Source organism: Phyllostomus discolor, chromosome 2 (genome assembly GCF_004126475.2).
Source record: "Phyllostomus discolor isolate MPI-MPIP mPhyDis1 chromosome 2, mPhyDis1.pri.v3, whole genome shotgun sequence".
NCBI lineage: Eukaryota > Metazoa > Chordata > Mammalia > Chiroptera > Phyllostomidae > Phyllostomus > Phyllostomus discolor.
Genome location: NC_040904.2, coordinates 205,290,529 through 205,306,758, shown reverse-complemented (window position 1 = coordinate 205,306,758; position 16,230 = coordinate 205,290,529). Strand labels below are relative to the sequence as shown.

Below are 16,230 nucleotides of genomic sequence, written 5' to 3'. Positions count from 1 at the left end.
CCATCAGAGAGATGCAAATTAAAACCACAATGAGATACCTCTTCACACTGGTCAGAATGGCCATCATAAACACATCAACAAACGAGTGCTGGAGAGGATGTGGAGAAGAGGGAACCCTAGTGCACTGTTGGCGGGAATGCAGACTGGTGCAACCACTGTGGAAAACAGTATGGAATTTCTTCAAAAAACTAAAAATAGAACTGTTTTTTGACTCAGCAACTCCATTGCTGGGATTATACCCTAAGGTGCCTGAAACACCAATTCAGAAGAACCTATGCACCCCAATATTCAGAGCAGTACAATTTACAATAGCCAAGTGCTGGAAACAACCTAAGTGCCCATCAGCAAATGACTGGATCAAAAAACTGTGGTACATTTACACAATGGAATTCTATGCAACAGAAAGAACAAAGGAACCCCTACCCTTTGCAACAGGTTGGAAACAGAGCATTGTGCTAAGTGTAATAAAGCAGACAGTGAAAGACAAATACCATATGATCTTGCCCATAAGTAGAACCTAATCAACAAAACAAACAAGCAAGCAAAATAGAACCAGAGACATGGAAATAAAGAACACACTGACAGTGACCGGAGGGGAGGGGAGAGGGGGATAAAGGGGGAAAGAAGGGAAAGGATCATCCAGAAACATGTATAAAGGACCCATGAACAAAGGCAACATGGGGGAGGATTGAATGTGGGAGATGGGGTGGGCAGGGCAGGGGAGAGTAATGGGGGAAAAATGGGAACAACTGTAACTGAACAACAATAACAAAATTTAAAAGAAAGAAACAGGTGTTTGGGGGGAGAGGCATAATGGGAACAATGGCCCAGGGCATGGGACCTGTACTCCACACCTCCCACCTCCCCACTCCCAAACCCTGTCCTGCATTTGCTGCAACCTCTGCCAGCGAGGACGTGGCAGCAGTGGGGAAATCAGTAGGGCTTTGTCTCACTGGCACATGGGAAAACATATTACTGACAGCTCGATATCCCAAGGGAACCTGAATGTAGATTTTGTTCCCTAGTTTGCAGGTAGACCTGAGCACCAATGATAACCACGGATAACATTTTTCTACCAGAAAATTCATTTCTGAAATGCCTTTTGCTGGCCTGCTTTAGGTGACGATAGCCTTTTCCCTCCCCCTACCATTCCCTGCCTTGCTCTGTCCACTCCTCAGTAGCTTTTCCCTGTGGCTTTCTCCCAATGCAGGGCCTTTATTACACCCTCCGCCTTTTTAACCTTTAGGTCTTATTTTCAACTCCACTTGGGTTTACTCCTTTATTAGCTTCCGTATTCTAAGGAACGTCTTATTGGGCAGTACACACATCCAGGCTGTAACAGCTTCTTGTTGTGGTCTTTCCCTCCGGGCTCCCCCTGCATGTGTTTAGTCATTGCTCACGTCTGGCACCCAACTGTTCCACAAAATCTCTTATAATGTGCACTTGAACTGAAACTGGAACCCTAATCTCCACAATTAAAGAAGGAATTATGTATCTTGAGATTTAGCATTTGAGAAAGACAGATTTAATGAGGAGTTCAATGAAGATTTTGGAAGAACTCAAAACTGACACATACCTAGAGCAAGAGCTGACATTTCACTGAAGTGTAACATACGGAAAAGAGCCCCCATCCGGGAACAGTGCAGTAAGTGTTCACAGTGAGCACTCATCTGACCAGCCCCAGATCAAATAATAGTATGCTTCCGTACCCCAGAAGGCCCCTTTGAGTCTTCCACAATACTTAAAGTTTAATTAAAAAAGTAATTTCTGATTGCACTTCACTTCTTGTAGACCTTAACAGCACTGAGCATGCGTGCGTGATCTCGGGCAGCTTCGTCTCTGAGCCCCAGCAGCCTCGTCTGGAAGACTGAGCTGACAGTAGCTTCCGAATAGGCTCACTCCTAGAACACACCAGTAAATGTTAGCGATGGTGTCCATCAAGGTACAGCAAGGAAACAGGAACCACTTTAGGTCTTCCAAACAAAGGGAAATGACAAAGGGAACTAGTACCGGTAAAGCTAAGAAGGCAAGCAGGCTGGTGGGACCCCGCAGAGGTCAGTGACATCAGTGAGGGGTACCACCCTGGCTCTGCAGGAGCAAATGAAAAAATCTTATCAGAGCCCAGAAGACAGGCTGTCAGTGGGAGCCAGAGCCACCGTGGGAGTTACCACACAGAAAGTGGCATCCCTGAGACAGGGGCTGTCCAGCTGATAGTAGGACAATGAGGAATCGTCACCACTGTCAGAAATTAGGGCACAAGTAATAGTGGTGGCTGGGAGGGGTGGCCAGACCTATCTGGGAGCCAAATACCAAGGAGCAGGATTCAGAGCAGAATAGAAAAGAGCTTATGTGGATCTGAAAGGAAATAGGCAGGTGATAGATATGGACATTATTACTGTCATTAGTATTGCGATTTTCTAATTTCAAAATGTATACCTTTCCACCCTGGCTGGTGTGGTTTAGTGGATTGAATGCTGGCCTGAGAACCAGAGTGTCTCTGGTTCAATTCCCAGTCAGGGCACATGCCTGGGTTGCAGGCCATGTCCCCAGTAGGGGGCGCACGAGAGACAGCCACACACTGATGTTTCTCTCCATCTCTTTCTTCCTCCCTTCCTCTCTCTCTTAAAAATAAATAAATAAGATCTTTTTAAAAAATGGATACCTTTCCTTATCTTTGATAAAAGTGTCTCATTAAAATCAATCCTACACTTACATAAATATAAGATTGAAATGCTAGAAGCTCTGTAGGGTTCACAAGTAGCATTCCAGTTACCATTGTGGTGTGACCAACTACTCCAAAACCTGCTGGCTTGAAACAGCAGTAATCATTCATTTGCTCACAAGCATGTCATTGAGCGGAGTTTGAGAGGGACAGCTGGCTCCATAGCACACGGCAGTCCAGCTCGGGGAAGGAGAGCCTTTGCTCAGCCCTGCATCCACGGTGCTTGGAACAGGGCCTGGAACAGAAGGATATATTTCAATCAGTTTTATTGGCTAACCAAATAAATCCCAACCTGAAACCAGCCTTATGTCTATATTTTCAGTCATTTAAGCGGATATATTTTTATTTAGGTCTATATGAGCTGTATTTTCTTTTGTTAACAACTAAAACATTCTTCATTGGTACGAGGGAGATTCGGGTGCGAGGGTAATTGCAAAAAGTATCTCAGAAGAAAGAGGGGTTCCGATTACCAGGGACAAAGAGGAGTTATGTTCCCTAAAAGTGAGGGAGGAGCAGGGGTCCTAATGCCTCTTGGTGTCAGTACCCCGAGGAAATGACAAGGCCCCAGAGGAGTGGAACAGTGACCTAGGGAGGTGGCTGCTTGGCTGGGGTTGGGGGGAGATCCCAGCAGCAAAAACCAAACCATCGTTCTGTAAGTGAGGCCCAAATACGAGCACCCAGCTCTGAAAGGACCATGTGAGAGAGACAATGGCCATCTTCATAGAGGCCACAATGGACAGGTGACCGAGAACTCCCCAAATTCAGGGAACTGCATGAGGCTGCATGACCTTGCCAGAAAAGGAGAAGAAAGCTTCAAGAAGGATTGAGATGGATTTCCTGCCAACTTGAAGCATGATGTGAGAAATTAAGTTGAGTTTTAGAAAATCATTTTTCTCTATACCTGGTTTTCTGGACTGAGATTCCTATCAGCTAAATAAGAGCGATAAAAGGGCTTGCCTAAGATGGAATTAAATTTTGAAGACTGGCAAAAATGTGAGCAGGGGAGTGGGGCGGGGAGGGTTGGTGGGGATTGGATGCAGAATGCTCAGCAGGTCAAGATCCCCGTGAGTGCCTGAAATGGAAAATGACTTACAAGCTCTTCTATGCAAATTATCTCCACGTGATTGGTCGATGGAGAAATGATGTCAGTAAAAGGCAAAAGTTGTGTTGATTCGTACACAGTTTTACCCTATAAGTCAATGATTTGTTCCATAAATTTGTTCCACTTTGCTGTACTAAGTGACAACAGCTGAACACAGCAAGCCACAGGAGAATACAGTCCAGTATTGAATACCCCTGAGTCATCATCCTGTTATTCCTTTGTCCTGATCTAGTCATGTCCTCTGCCTTAAAGGTGAAATTCTACCTGATCTCTGTTTATTGAATTCTGCCTCCATGAATCGGTAGCCTCAATCTGTTCTTATATTCATTTACACCAGGCTAGTTTTACATTTTAAAGGCAAAGCCCTGTATTTCATTACCTAGTTCTTTATCAGAGATTAAACTTTTCTTTTTAATTGCACTATTATTTTATTAGGTTCTTTTTTTTTTTGCTGTGGCACAGTTATTAAGTTGCACTTTCAGTGGTCTGTCTCAATCAGATATTTTCTATAGCCTTATTGTTTTAACTGTGCCTCTTTGCAGAATGGAGATTTTGCAGAACGTATTTATGGTTTCTTGGGAAATTGCTTGTGCTTCTTGCATTAGCCACCAGGTGGTATTACCACCCCTAGACACCTCTGCGTTCCAGGGATTCTGAGAGGTGGGGGCCTGGGAAGCAGTGGGCTGGGCAGTGCCTGTTCCCCTACCAGCACATACAGGATAGGGTAAAAGTAGGTTTATGCTTGTTTGTATGGAAAGTAATGCAATCATCAATAAATAATAATATAGGAATAGCTCTTGTGTTTCACATACAACTGTACACCTACTTTTGCCCCATCCTATATGTACCAGAGACCCTACCTATTCCAACTTGCCTCAGTCTTGGCTGCTAAATATTGTTACTTAAAAATCTACCTTTAAGTACATTGTTCTTTTTCTGTCTTGAATTCATAAATGCTTGTCATTTGTATTTTCTTCAGAGAGCTCCTAGCAGTCCTTTTTGGCTTTGGTTACCTTATGAAGCAACTCCTAAGTCCACTTCTCTACCCAGACCCTTCTCCAAGAGCTGCTGTCTCAATACAACCACCCCAGCCGCGGCTGGCTTACTCCTCCCTGAGTGCTCGAGCACCACCACAGACGAGCCCCTTAGAAGCCCATCGGCAGCGCTGAGTACTATGCGCACAATCCAGCACCATCCTTCTGCCCTTCTTTCCCATTCCTGCCCCCTTTCACACTGACAGGCTGTGCTGGTGTTGCGGTGATCACAAATACCTCTCCAGATTTTTATTACTCTTCACCGGGTTTTCAGTGTATACTTGCCTTGCTTCACTCCATGAACATTTAAAATAATATAATACATAAATATATATATTCCTTTACATAATATATATCATATCATATCATATCACATATAAATAATATATTCCTTTATGTTGTGCAATCATCTACTCCTTTGGAATACTTCCCTTTATTCCTTTAAATTAAAAAAAAAATTTTTCCTTGGGCAAGTGCTACTTTCCGCAAAAATCCTACCCAGATTCACCTGAACCAGAACTATTCGGCCTTTCCGCACGCTCTGACGGTCCTTATGTCACATCTATGCAAAAGCACGCACACATCAGTGCAGTGAAGGCAGCCGGGTGTATTGGACCACCTACAGCCTTTGGAGTGGGGAGAGCTTGGGATTATCTCCTGCCATTCCCACTTCAGAGAGTAAATTATGAGGACTTCACTATTCTGGGCTCCAGTTTTCCTACCTGTAAAACAGGAATAGTAATATTTATCTCATGTGCCTGTTGTAAAAATGAACTGAAATCATGTATTTAAGATACATAGCATGGTGCCTAAAATAGCAGTTCTGTGTCTGGCACATATTCAGGACTCAGTAGATATGGATATTTTAAACAGTCTTTTGGGTATTTATTCATTCATTCATTTAATGCATACTATGCATTAAATATGCATTATGCACTATGCAATATGCACTATGCATAGTATGCATTAAATGCATAGTCTTAGTCCATTCAGGCTGCTGTAACAAAATACCATGGACTGGGTGGCTTATAAACAAATATTTATCCCACACAGTTCTAGAGGCTGGAAATCCTAGGTCAGAGTGCCAGCATGGTCATGCTCTGGTGAAGGGCTTCTTCTGGATTGTAGACTGCCGGCTTCTTGCTGTATCCTCTCATGGAGGATAAGTCCAGGGATCTCTCTGGAGCCTCCTTTATAAAAAGCACTAATCCTATTCCCGAGGGTTCCATCCGCATGAGTTAAGCACCTCCCAAAAGGTCTCACCTGCTAATACCATCACCTTTGAGGGTTAGAGTTCAACGTATGAATTCTAGGGGGACACAAACGTGCAGCTCATAGCATGGAGCTTACTCTGGAGAGCAGGGAAAGACATTGTTATGGGCTGAATTATGATCGCACCCCCAGCCCCCAGATTCAAGTGTGGAGGCCCTAACCTCGAATGCGACTGTATTTGGAACAGGGCCTTTAGAAAGGTAATTAGAATCAAATGAAGTCATGAAGGTGGGACCCTAATCTAATAAAATTAGTGTCCCTATAAAAAGAGACAGCTGGCTGTTCTCTCACTCTCTCTCTTCCTCTCTCCCTCCCTGGATTCTCTTTTTGGTGTTTTCCTTCAGCTAACTTCTGCAGCCCTCAGAGGAAGAAGGGACGTCTAGAAAAATCCATGTGTTCTCTTAGCCAGCAGGAGGCGTGGCAGGGCTTTGCAGTCCCCCTCTGCCTGCAGGCATCCCTTGTAGGTGGGGCTGCAGGAAAGAGGCAGGGCGACTTCCACGAAGGTCAGCCTCCAACTTTCAGAGGGGAGATTGACACAGGACTCTACTCCTCTCAGAACACCTTCAGCTTAGCCAGGGATCTGCAGCTAATCCTAAGTAGGGTCAGGTGAGATACCGTCTTCTTATTTTAGAAAAGACCAATGCTTATCTGTCTTACTTTCCTTGCACTCATATCCCACTCCAGCTTAGAGAATTTTCGTAGCATGTTGGGGGGACGGGGTATGGAACAGCAAATCTTTCCTGACTTACACCTGGATCGAGGCTCTTGAGTTTAGAACAAAAAATGTTGAACTACCTTAGTCCTCTAGTTCTGCCCCCCTGAGGCAACAGGGGACTCCCATCCAATGGCCGAATGGGTACAGTCACAGGACAAAAAAGATCTGGGGGGAGAAACGCTGGGTAATATTTCACAAGGTCGAGTTGCCACATTTGTAACTGTTTACACTTTCTACCTACACATAGGCGAGAAAATGGCTAAGAACAAGCAAGAAAATTGTTCACAAGCACACTTTTGTGGACCCTGTCAGTTAATGGATTGTATCAGTCAGTATCCAATGAGGAGATGGAAACCATGCGGCAAATCCAACAGGGAATATTTCACAAAAAGAATGATTAATTATAAAGAAGGAAAGGGAACCATGAAGAATACCCCAGAACCACGGGACAGTACCCAAGGAAGCACAAACTTGGAAGGGGAGTGCCCAGGGTTATCTCCAAGAGGGACTCAGATATCATTGGAGTCTGAGATGGCTACAGGATGGTAAAGAAGTTGACCTGGGCCAGAGTGGAGCTATACACGCTTGAAGCCAAGGCTGGTGGAAAGACAAAAGCCGAACAGGGTTGGGAGAGGCCACAGGAAAGGAAGCACCTGGTGAGAATGCAGGTGGGCTGAGGCAGGGGAGCTGCCTGCTAGAATGCCTTCAGCCTCCCCAGGAACCCGTCAGCAGGCATATCACAGAAACCTGATAAAAGCCAGAGCCACAGTGTGTCTTCACCGCCAGAGCCTCTGGCCGCAGAGAAGGAGCAAGAGAACCAAACACGCGTAACAGCGCCGGCAAGAGGCCCCTTCCTCCTGCGGTGTCCCTCCCGCGCCCCCTACCGGGAGTGTTTAACATGGTGCCAGCGGCGAGGGAGAAATCCTTCCAGGAGCTGAATAGTTCCACAGAGCAGACACGGATAGTACATTGGGAGCTGAGAGACAATACACTGATAACTGACATGTGAATGTAGTACAGTGTCCAGGCGATCAATTGGGTGTTACCACGCTCTCTAGAAGAACACCGATTGAGAGTCTATTGAGTACCAAGCACCCCGGCACCTTGCTGTTGTTGTAATGAAGAACAGGACAGGCCCCAGTCTCTGCCCTCCTGGCGCTTGCATTTGGGGTGGAGGCAGGCATACATCGGCTGGTAATAAATAAGTAAACACCTAAAAATACATATTATAATCAGTGCTACGATGAGAGTAAATAGGGACAAAATAGGGGTCCTTCTTAGAATGGGCAGGTGAGAAGGCTTCTCTGTGGAAAAGGTGACAAAAATTGTGAATGACTTTAAAACAGGCACAAAAGATTACTGGGGCTCTTGTGTAGGGCACCCTCCAAGTTATACTCTGCCTGTTTGTACCTTTGGACTATTTTACAACTCTGTAAACTGTAGATAATTGAAAGCAATGCAGATGAATCTTGTCCATGAGCGTGCAAATATCTTTTGTCCTGTGAAAGTGCAATTGATTTCCCTCCCCACACTGCTCTGTAGGAGAAACCAGTTTTGCATATATTAAGCAAATTAATTTTTAACATTCCGGATGGCCTATACATGTAACTCTTTGAAATCTTCTATTCCATTGTAACATCTTACTGATTCCCTTATTAGTTAACAAGTGAAACCTTTTACATGTATTCATTTTATATTCACATGAGAATGATAAATTACCTTTTAAAAAACAAACAGTGATTCTTTAACACATTTAAATTCAATCCCTCAAAGACTAGTTTTGGGGGTCCCTCAACCGGGGGGCTGCCAGCCTAACATTCATATTACATCAAGACTAAATTGATCTGATCACACAGTCTACTCCTTCATTATTTGTGTGTTGAAAGCACATGCCCAAAATCACGTCTGCAAGACAGGCTCCAGGGAGAACACAGACTTTCAGTTTAGAGACTGACGCATTTTTTGCCAAGGGTGCTCATGACATCAAAGGGATATTGACTTTCCCAACTTTGTTGGCAATAAAAGAATGTTTTAACAGAACTCTTCTTGGATTGTTTTGAGCCCATGGCAGGGCTGTACTCATAAAATCCTAGTATTTTAAAATAGCGTGGACAATTTGGAAGTCATCTAGTTCAATCTCCTCCTTTATAGGTGAACTAATTAGGTCAAGAAAGCCTAGATGACTTGTTAAAGGTAATCAACTAATCCAGGGATTTTTTCCAACTGGTGTGCTGTAAGAAAAACATGGGTGTGCCAAAGAACTTTTCAAACATGCAATACCTGACTATTTAGTCAGGGGCACTGACCTCTTCTCCCTTAGACTGTCAAATAAAAAAAGAACAGCAGCCAACACAATAATAGCTGTCCAGTGTGAATGAATCAGAGTTATACCTACTTTTTAGATAAGATTAGCAAAAATATATTTTTGGTGTGCTGCAGAACTTTAGTAGTTAGTTTATGCGTGCCATGAGATAAAGAAAAAGTTGAAAATCAGTGTCAAGCTGAGATACAACCCAGGCTCATACTTTTGCTACCATGATGTTGAAGCCAACCAGAAGTGCCCGAGATTCCTGACAATGCGCCCATCTCTTCTCTCCCTCTTTTATAAATAAATACCTTGAAAAAGCAGGGGAGTGCTGGTGTCAGTGAGGGGTAGCATATTATGAGAAAAGAGCTTAGATTGAGAAATCATCTTGGTTTTTTAACTAATTTTACTACTTATTTGTATTTCTTAGCTTTAGTGTCTTCAGCAAAGTGGGCATAAATTATTATTAAATAAAAATAAACTGCCTCGAAAAATTAGTATGAGAGTGAATAACTATGTAAAGTACCTGGCACATAGTAGGTGTTCAATAAGCCATCTATTATTAAATGGTTACTCCTCCCCTATAACAAAGATATATTAAAGTAACCATCTATATGCCATAAAAACCCTTCAGTCTTTGAGAAATACATATTTGACAATACTGACACTTTTACAATAAACTAGTACTTTTATGTGTAAATGAAAGTTATACACATACCCACATACAGCTGTCTGTTTTATAAAATCCATCTTTATTGAATGAACAATCTGTAAACACAAGTCCACTCTACACAAATCAATATTCTCCTCCTCCACCTCCCAATATTTTCTTTGGATGCTTGAAAACAATTAATTGTGTCTTTAGACACAATCTGCTTACTTTTATTTTTTTTTATTATTTTTTTATTTTTTAAAGATTTTATTTATTTATTTTTAGAGAGGGAAGGGAAGGAGAGAGAGAGAGAGATCGAGAGAGAGAGAGAAACATCAATGTGCGGTTGCTGGGGGTTCTGGCCTGCAACCCAGGAATGTACCCTGGCTGGGAATCGAACCTGGGACACTTTGGTTCCCAGCCCGAGCTCAATCCACTGAGCTACGCCAGCCAGGGCCAATCTGCTTACTTTTAAACTGCAGAAAGTCAAACACGAAACACTGTATTTTTAAAAGTACAGCAGGCCCTGTATTATGAGGCAGTCCAAATGAGGGTCCAGCCGTCTGCAACCTCCTCTGCGTAGGTGATGGAACCCTAGAGTGGTAATCACCCAAGGCTCATCCCCACTGATAAAAAACAGCTGTTCAATACTTTATAGTAAATAAACAAAGAGTTTTCATACATATAATCCAAAATGTTCTTAAGAAACCAAGGGAAAGGACACGATGTCCTCTGTGTGGCAACAGAAGCCAGGGTAGGGAATACTTTCCAGACATGTTGGCTCACTAGATGATTGAATTTATATTACTGTTGTTAGTTTGCTAGTAAGAGAGTACTACCAAATGAGTGGCTTCGAACAACATGAATTTGTCTGGCCATGGGAGGCCGGAAGTCTGACCCTCTCCCTCTGCAGGCGCTAGGGAACAGGATCTGTTCCAGGCTGCTCTCTTGGGTCCCTCTCTACAGTCCCTTGCCTTGTGGCAGCTGTAGGGTAAGAAAATACTTTCCTCTACCCTTAAGGTTCATCTGGCTGGCCTAAAAATCAAATAGACACAAGACAGACCAGGAAGAGAAAATAATCAAATGTAACACCTACATATGTATGAGAACCCCACAGACATGAGAGAGTTTCAGAGATCCCACATGCACGAGAGGTTCAGAGACAGACAGAGAACATGGGTACAGAAGACATCCTGAGCTAGGGATGAGGTAATGTTCCTTGGGACTTCAGAAGGTCACTGCGGGAGAGCACATGTTCAGTAATTACGTATGCGTTTGCCCTGACATAAAAATACTTAAAGGTCCTTTCTGGTGGTAACTCTTATCATAGGTCAAGCTCCTGATTTAAATTCTTCTAGGTGGTGAAGGTGGGAGTCAGAAGTTCCTTTGGAACCTGCGGGGTTTGTTGACTTTAGCTCAAAATAATCTGCATGCCACTGAGGGTGGTGAGTAACATCTGGAGGGTGGTGACTAGCTCTGAAACTCACCTGGCTCCCCCAGCATTACTCCAGTCTTCACAGAGCATTTCCCTTCTGTGTGAGTCTGTGTGCAAATTTCCCCTTTTTCAAAAATTTTTTAAATTTATTTCTAGAGAGAGGGGAAGGGAGGAAGAAAGAGGGGGAGCGAAACATCAATGCACGGCTGCTCCTCATGCACCCCCCACTGGGGACAGGGCACACATCCCAGGCACCGTGCCCTGCCTGGGAAAGGAACCAGGGACCCCTTGGTATGCAGGCCGGCACCCAATCCACAGAGCCACACCAGCCAGAGCAAAATTCTCCCTTTCTATAAGGATCTCAATGGATAGGGCTCACCCTGATCTCAATGGATAGGGCTCACCCTGATGACCTCATCTTAGCTTGATCTTTTCAAATAAGGTCACATTCACAAGTACGGTACTATGCTTTATATAAATTTTAGAGAGACTATTTAACCAGTAACAATTGCCATATTCTTCCTCCTTTTAACCTTGCCAAACACTGGTGGCAAATGCATTCACTAATTCAGTCATTTAATAAACATTTGAATGCTTACGTAGCAGGTTCTTAATTGGGTTGGGTATTGATGCAAAATGAACTGGATGAAGCCCGTCCCTGTCCTTAAGAAGGCACTCTAGAGGGAATCAGAGACACATTATTTTAGTAATAGGTACAATTATTCAGCACCTACTTTGCGCTTGGTGTTAAAGCAGGCGCTTTTCATTCAGTCTTCACAATACCCCGTGATTAAGTGAAGTATCAGAGACATGCCTGGTGGCTAGGTAGATCCTAAATCTCCCGAGGAGCTGGGGGAAGGAATATTTTCACACATTTAGTCGCACTTTATCTGAGTCTAAAGTAAGGTGTAGAAATATACTAGGTAGGGCAAAGGTGTTTGTAGGCAGCAGCAGATTCCAAAGAAGAGCATTTTATAGAGAAAAAATAAGCAAGAGTAAAGTTTTAGAGGTACAAACTGTGCACTCCGCACAGGACTGAGACATTAGCCTATTTCCTTCTCTCCTGTATCTCCTGCACTTCGAACAGTGTCTGGTTCATTCATTAATTGTAAAATGAATGTAAGGGCAACACGTGAATAAGGAACAGAATGGCCTGCAGTTCATTGCCCTTGGAAAGATGAGCAAAGGCCGCACTAAATGTAAGAGATTAGAGCTGACACGCTATTGATATATCCCTAGTATCAAGGAGTTACAATAAGTCCACGAAGGCTTGGTTCCCGCCCTGCCAAAAACCCCTCTTCCCCAGAGCAAGTATAAGGGTACAGCCTCTCGAGGTCCAGAAGAATGGCACCATACGCTCCAAAGTAGGGTTTTTTGCACAAAGCTGGATTGAAGCACGTAGTTTGGCATCAGCGTCGAAGTGGAGCCTCCTACTTTCCTCCGTCCACCCCACTCTGCCCTCACAACACGCGGGGAATCCTGGAGAGAGAACAAAGCTGTCTCCAGGCCTTGCGGACCCCACCGGTACAGCCCCCCGAGCGCGCTCCCGCCCTTCGGCCCCGCCCTACTTCCCTCTGGAACGCAGGGAAAGCGCACGCGCCTTTTCAAGCAGAGCGCGCGCCCGCGAGCTCTCCGCATCCCCGTGCTCATCCGGGTCTCAGCGAGCCTGAGCCTATGGTAGCTGCTCACGGCCCCCGGGGGCGGGGCTATGCCTTTCTTCACGTGGGGCCTGTGATCACTGGGGTCCCTTCCAGGCCGGGGCGACCTGTTGGCCGAGGAAAGGGACAGAGACAGGGAGCCCAGCGTCTGGGCGAGGATCGAGGGTTTTGAGATTGAGCGGCTGCCGCCCCCTGGAAGCGACTGAAGTGCGAGCACATTCGCCAGTGCGAGCCGCTGTAGTAAACACACTTCAGAAACGTGAGGTGCCGGTGGTCACGTGGGCAGCGCTTCTTCCAATGAGGAGCCGGGGGCGGGACCAAGGCCGCTGACGCGGCGTCGGCGGCGGAGTCACCGGGCTGTCTCAGGACCGGTCACCCGCCGGCAACCGTCCAGCGCCCTCCGACCATCGCCTCCGATCACTGCCTCCGTGCTCCGTTCTCACTGCCGTCTCTGGGTCCAGAAGCAGCGTGGCCCACAGTGGCTGAACCCTTGCTCCTCCCGCTCGGTGGCTCGCCTCGGACGGGCCGCTTTTCCTCTAGGGCCGCCTCGGTAGGGCGAGGTTTCCGTGACGGACCTCCTGGGACTGCGGGTGCCCGCTCGGGCTGTCGTGGCTGCTCGAACTCCTGGAACTTGCTCGCCCTCTTGGGGTCTGCGGCCCTCGAAGTTATGCGCGTCGTCCAGGCAGTCGCCGTGAGCGCCGGCTCCTAAAGGGCGTCACACGCGGACTCCGCCGACCCGGCGACCTGCGTTCAGCGTCCAGCTGTGCCTCCAGCGCCCTCTCCTCCGGTCCCTTCCTCGGGCTCATTTTTTCCCTCCCCCACCTCTGCCGCCCTGTCCTCACTCTTTGGGTGCGGTGATCCTCCTGGAAGCCGAGGTGTCGGTTATGAGCTGGACCCTTGTGCCTTGAATTTCTCGGTAGAGGAAAGTCAGCGGTGACCCGCCGCCCGCCGCGCCCCCGGGATGGGGGTGAACGCGGTGCACTGGTTCCGAAAGGGGCTCCGGCTTCACGACAACCCCGCCCTGAAGGAGTGCATTCAGGGCGCTGACACCATCCGCTGCGTCTACATCCTGGACCCCTGGTTCGCCGGCTCCTCCAACGTGGGCATCAACAGGTGGCGGTGAGTCAAAATCCAGGGGTGGGGGGTGGGGATTGAACTGGGTGTTTAATGAACCAGGACTTTACACGCGATCGGCCCGATCTGAGAACTTCAACCTGGGACCGCCTTCCTGTGCTGTTGTAAGAATTGTAGCAGCTTTGAGTATTGAATAGAGTGGGTTGAATAGTTCTCTGGCCAAACGGCGCTGGAACTCCTTGGCCTCCGCGAGTGAATTACGTGTGTCGGCGCTAATGGGAACTCTTCCCCTGGATTTATGGGGACTTCTTAGTGGCAGAGTTAAAGAAGCACCCTCCCTTTTCTCAGTGGTCGGTGGGTTGATTTCCTTGGCCTCTTTTGTGGCATTCGAAAGGATTGCGGTTTTTAGTGTTTACTTTTGTGTCTCGGGAAATCACACTGTGGAGAAAATTATTCATTCAGTACAGTCGCCTGCAAACCTAGTTTTCTTCCACCTTGAGGTTGCCGAAGGAAAAACAGGGGAAATAACTGCCTGGTTTCTCTTTGCTCAGCTCTTCCTCTCGACTCCTCCTTGTGGTTGACTGGACAAATCACAGATTTTCTTTCTAGGCAAAGGAGAATGCTTCTAGGGATCAGAGCACTGGAAGAAACCTTAGGGAGGCTTGATGATCTTTTCCTGAAATACCAGGCTAGATGATTGTTAGGCTTCCCGATGGAAAGGAATGTGTTCCACGAGCAGATCATTGATCACCCAATAAAACAGACAAAAATTCTTATTTGTAAAGTATATTTTATGCCGTATGCTGTTAGAGTTGTCCCAATTTTTCCCCCTTTGCCTCTACTCTGCTTGGTAAACCCCTTCCCTTCAGCAGTCTCCCCCGCCCACCTTAGTTCATGTCCGTGGGTCCTGCGTGGAAGTTCTTTGGCTTCCCCATTTCCTATACTATTCTTGACACCCCCCTGTCTATTTGGTACCTACCAATAATGCTTCTTAATCCCTGCACCTTTTCCCCCATTTTCCGCCTTCCCCCTCCAAGCTGATAACCCTCCATGTGATCTCCATACCTATGATTCTGTTCCTGTTCTGGATACTTGCTTGTTTTTTTTTGTTTGTTTTTGTTATTGTTTTGTTTGTTTGTTTTAGATTCAGTTGGTAGTTGTGAATTTGTTGCTTTTTTAATGTTCATGGTTTTGATCTTTTTCTTAAATAAGTTCCTTTAATATTTCCTGTAGTAAGGGCTGGGTAATGATAAACTCCTTTAGCTTTACCTTACCTGAGAAGCACTTTGTCTGCCCTTCCATTCTAAATGACAGCTTTGCTGGACAGAGTAATCTTGGATGTGGGTCCTTGCCTCTCATCACTTTGAATACTTCTTGCCAGTCTCTTCTTGCCTGCAGAGTTTTTGAGAAATCAGCTGACAGCCTTATGGGAACTCCTTTGTAGGTAACTCTCTGCTTTTCTCTTGCTGTTTTTAAGATTCTCTCTTTATCTTTTACCCTTGACATTTTAATTATGATGTGTCTTGGTGTGGTCCTCTTTGGGTCCAACTTGTTTGGGAGTCTGTGCTTCCAGGATTTCTATGTTGATTTCCTTTGCCATGTTAGGGAAATTTTCAATTTTTTGTTCTTCCTCTTTTCTTTTCAGCACTCCCATGATTTGGATATTGGCATGTCTGGAGTTGTTCCAGAGGTTCCTAAGACTATCCTCATTTTTTTGAATTCTTGTTTCCTTTTTCTGTTCTGTATTAAAACAGACAAAAATTCTTGTCCTTTTTGAGCATATGCTTCATAAAGTTAATATATATAGTATTTGGTGGTGATAAATGCTGTGGAGAAATATAGAGTAGAGAAAGGGGATAAAGGATACAAGAGGTTGGAATTAAAGTTGGAATTTTAAATATGGTGATTGGGAAAAATTGAGAGAAGGTGGTAAGAGAACAAGGTGATGAAGCAAATATGGATTGCAGCTATCTAGGGGAGAAGCATTCCAGAGTGGTGAAAAGGCCCTAAGGTGGAAACATCAGGGAAAAGGCCCTAAGGTGGAAATTCCCTTAACCGTGGGAAGAAACAGCAGAAGACAATATAACTGAAGCAGAAAAGAGTGAGAGGAAAAGTAGTAGTTGAGTCAGAGATGTAACAGGGCCATATTGAGGAGAACTTTATAGGTAGTTGGCAAGCTTTGTGCTTTTCATCATAAGAAAGTAAGAATAGTTACAGGATTATGAGCCAAGAAGTGAGTGACCTGACTTAAGTTTGAAAAT

At 45.3% G+C, this 16,230-nt stretch overlaps 1 protein-coding gene and 1 long non-coding RNA gene across 5 annotated transcripts in view; one reads left to right on the top strand and one right to left on the bottom strand.

Moving 5' to 3' along the window:
- Positions 1 to 1,534: 1,534 nt before the first annotated feature.
- Positions 1,535 to 12,753, bottom strand: LOC118499176. Its single transcript, XR_004901702.1, has 4 exons — positions 11,972 to 12,753; positions 5,910 to 8,058; positions 2,663 to 2,957; positions 1,535 to 2,436 (listed from the first exon to the last, which is right to left on the bottom strand). It is a non-coding gene; the product is annotated as an uncharacterized LOC118499176 (long non-coding RNA).
- Positions 12,754 to 12,948: 195 nt separating this feature from the next.
- CRY1 (cryptochrome circadian regulator 1) overlaps positions 12,949 to 16,230 on the top strand; it is a 58,270-nt gene continuing 54,988 nt past the window's right edge. Inside the window, exon 1 of one of the 4 annotated variants that reach the window (XM_036019525.1) lies at positions 12,949 to 14,014. In XM_036019525.1, the coding sequence (XP_035875418.1) occupies positions 13,857 to 14,014 (158 nt within the window). In that variant the 5' untranslated portion in view covers positions 12,949 to 13,856. The remainder of the gene's footprint in view (positions 14,015 to 16,230) is intronic. The other 3 variants (XM_028532558.2, XM_028532559.2, XM_036019527.1) reach the window with 3 other exon arrangements.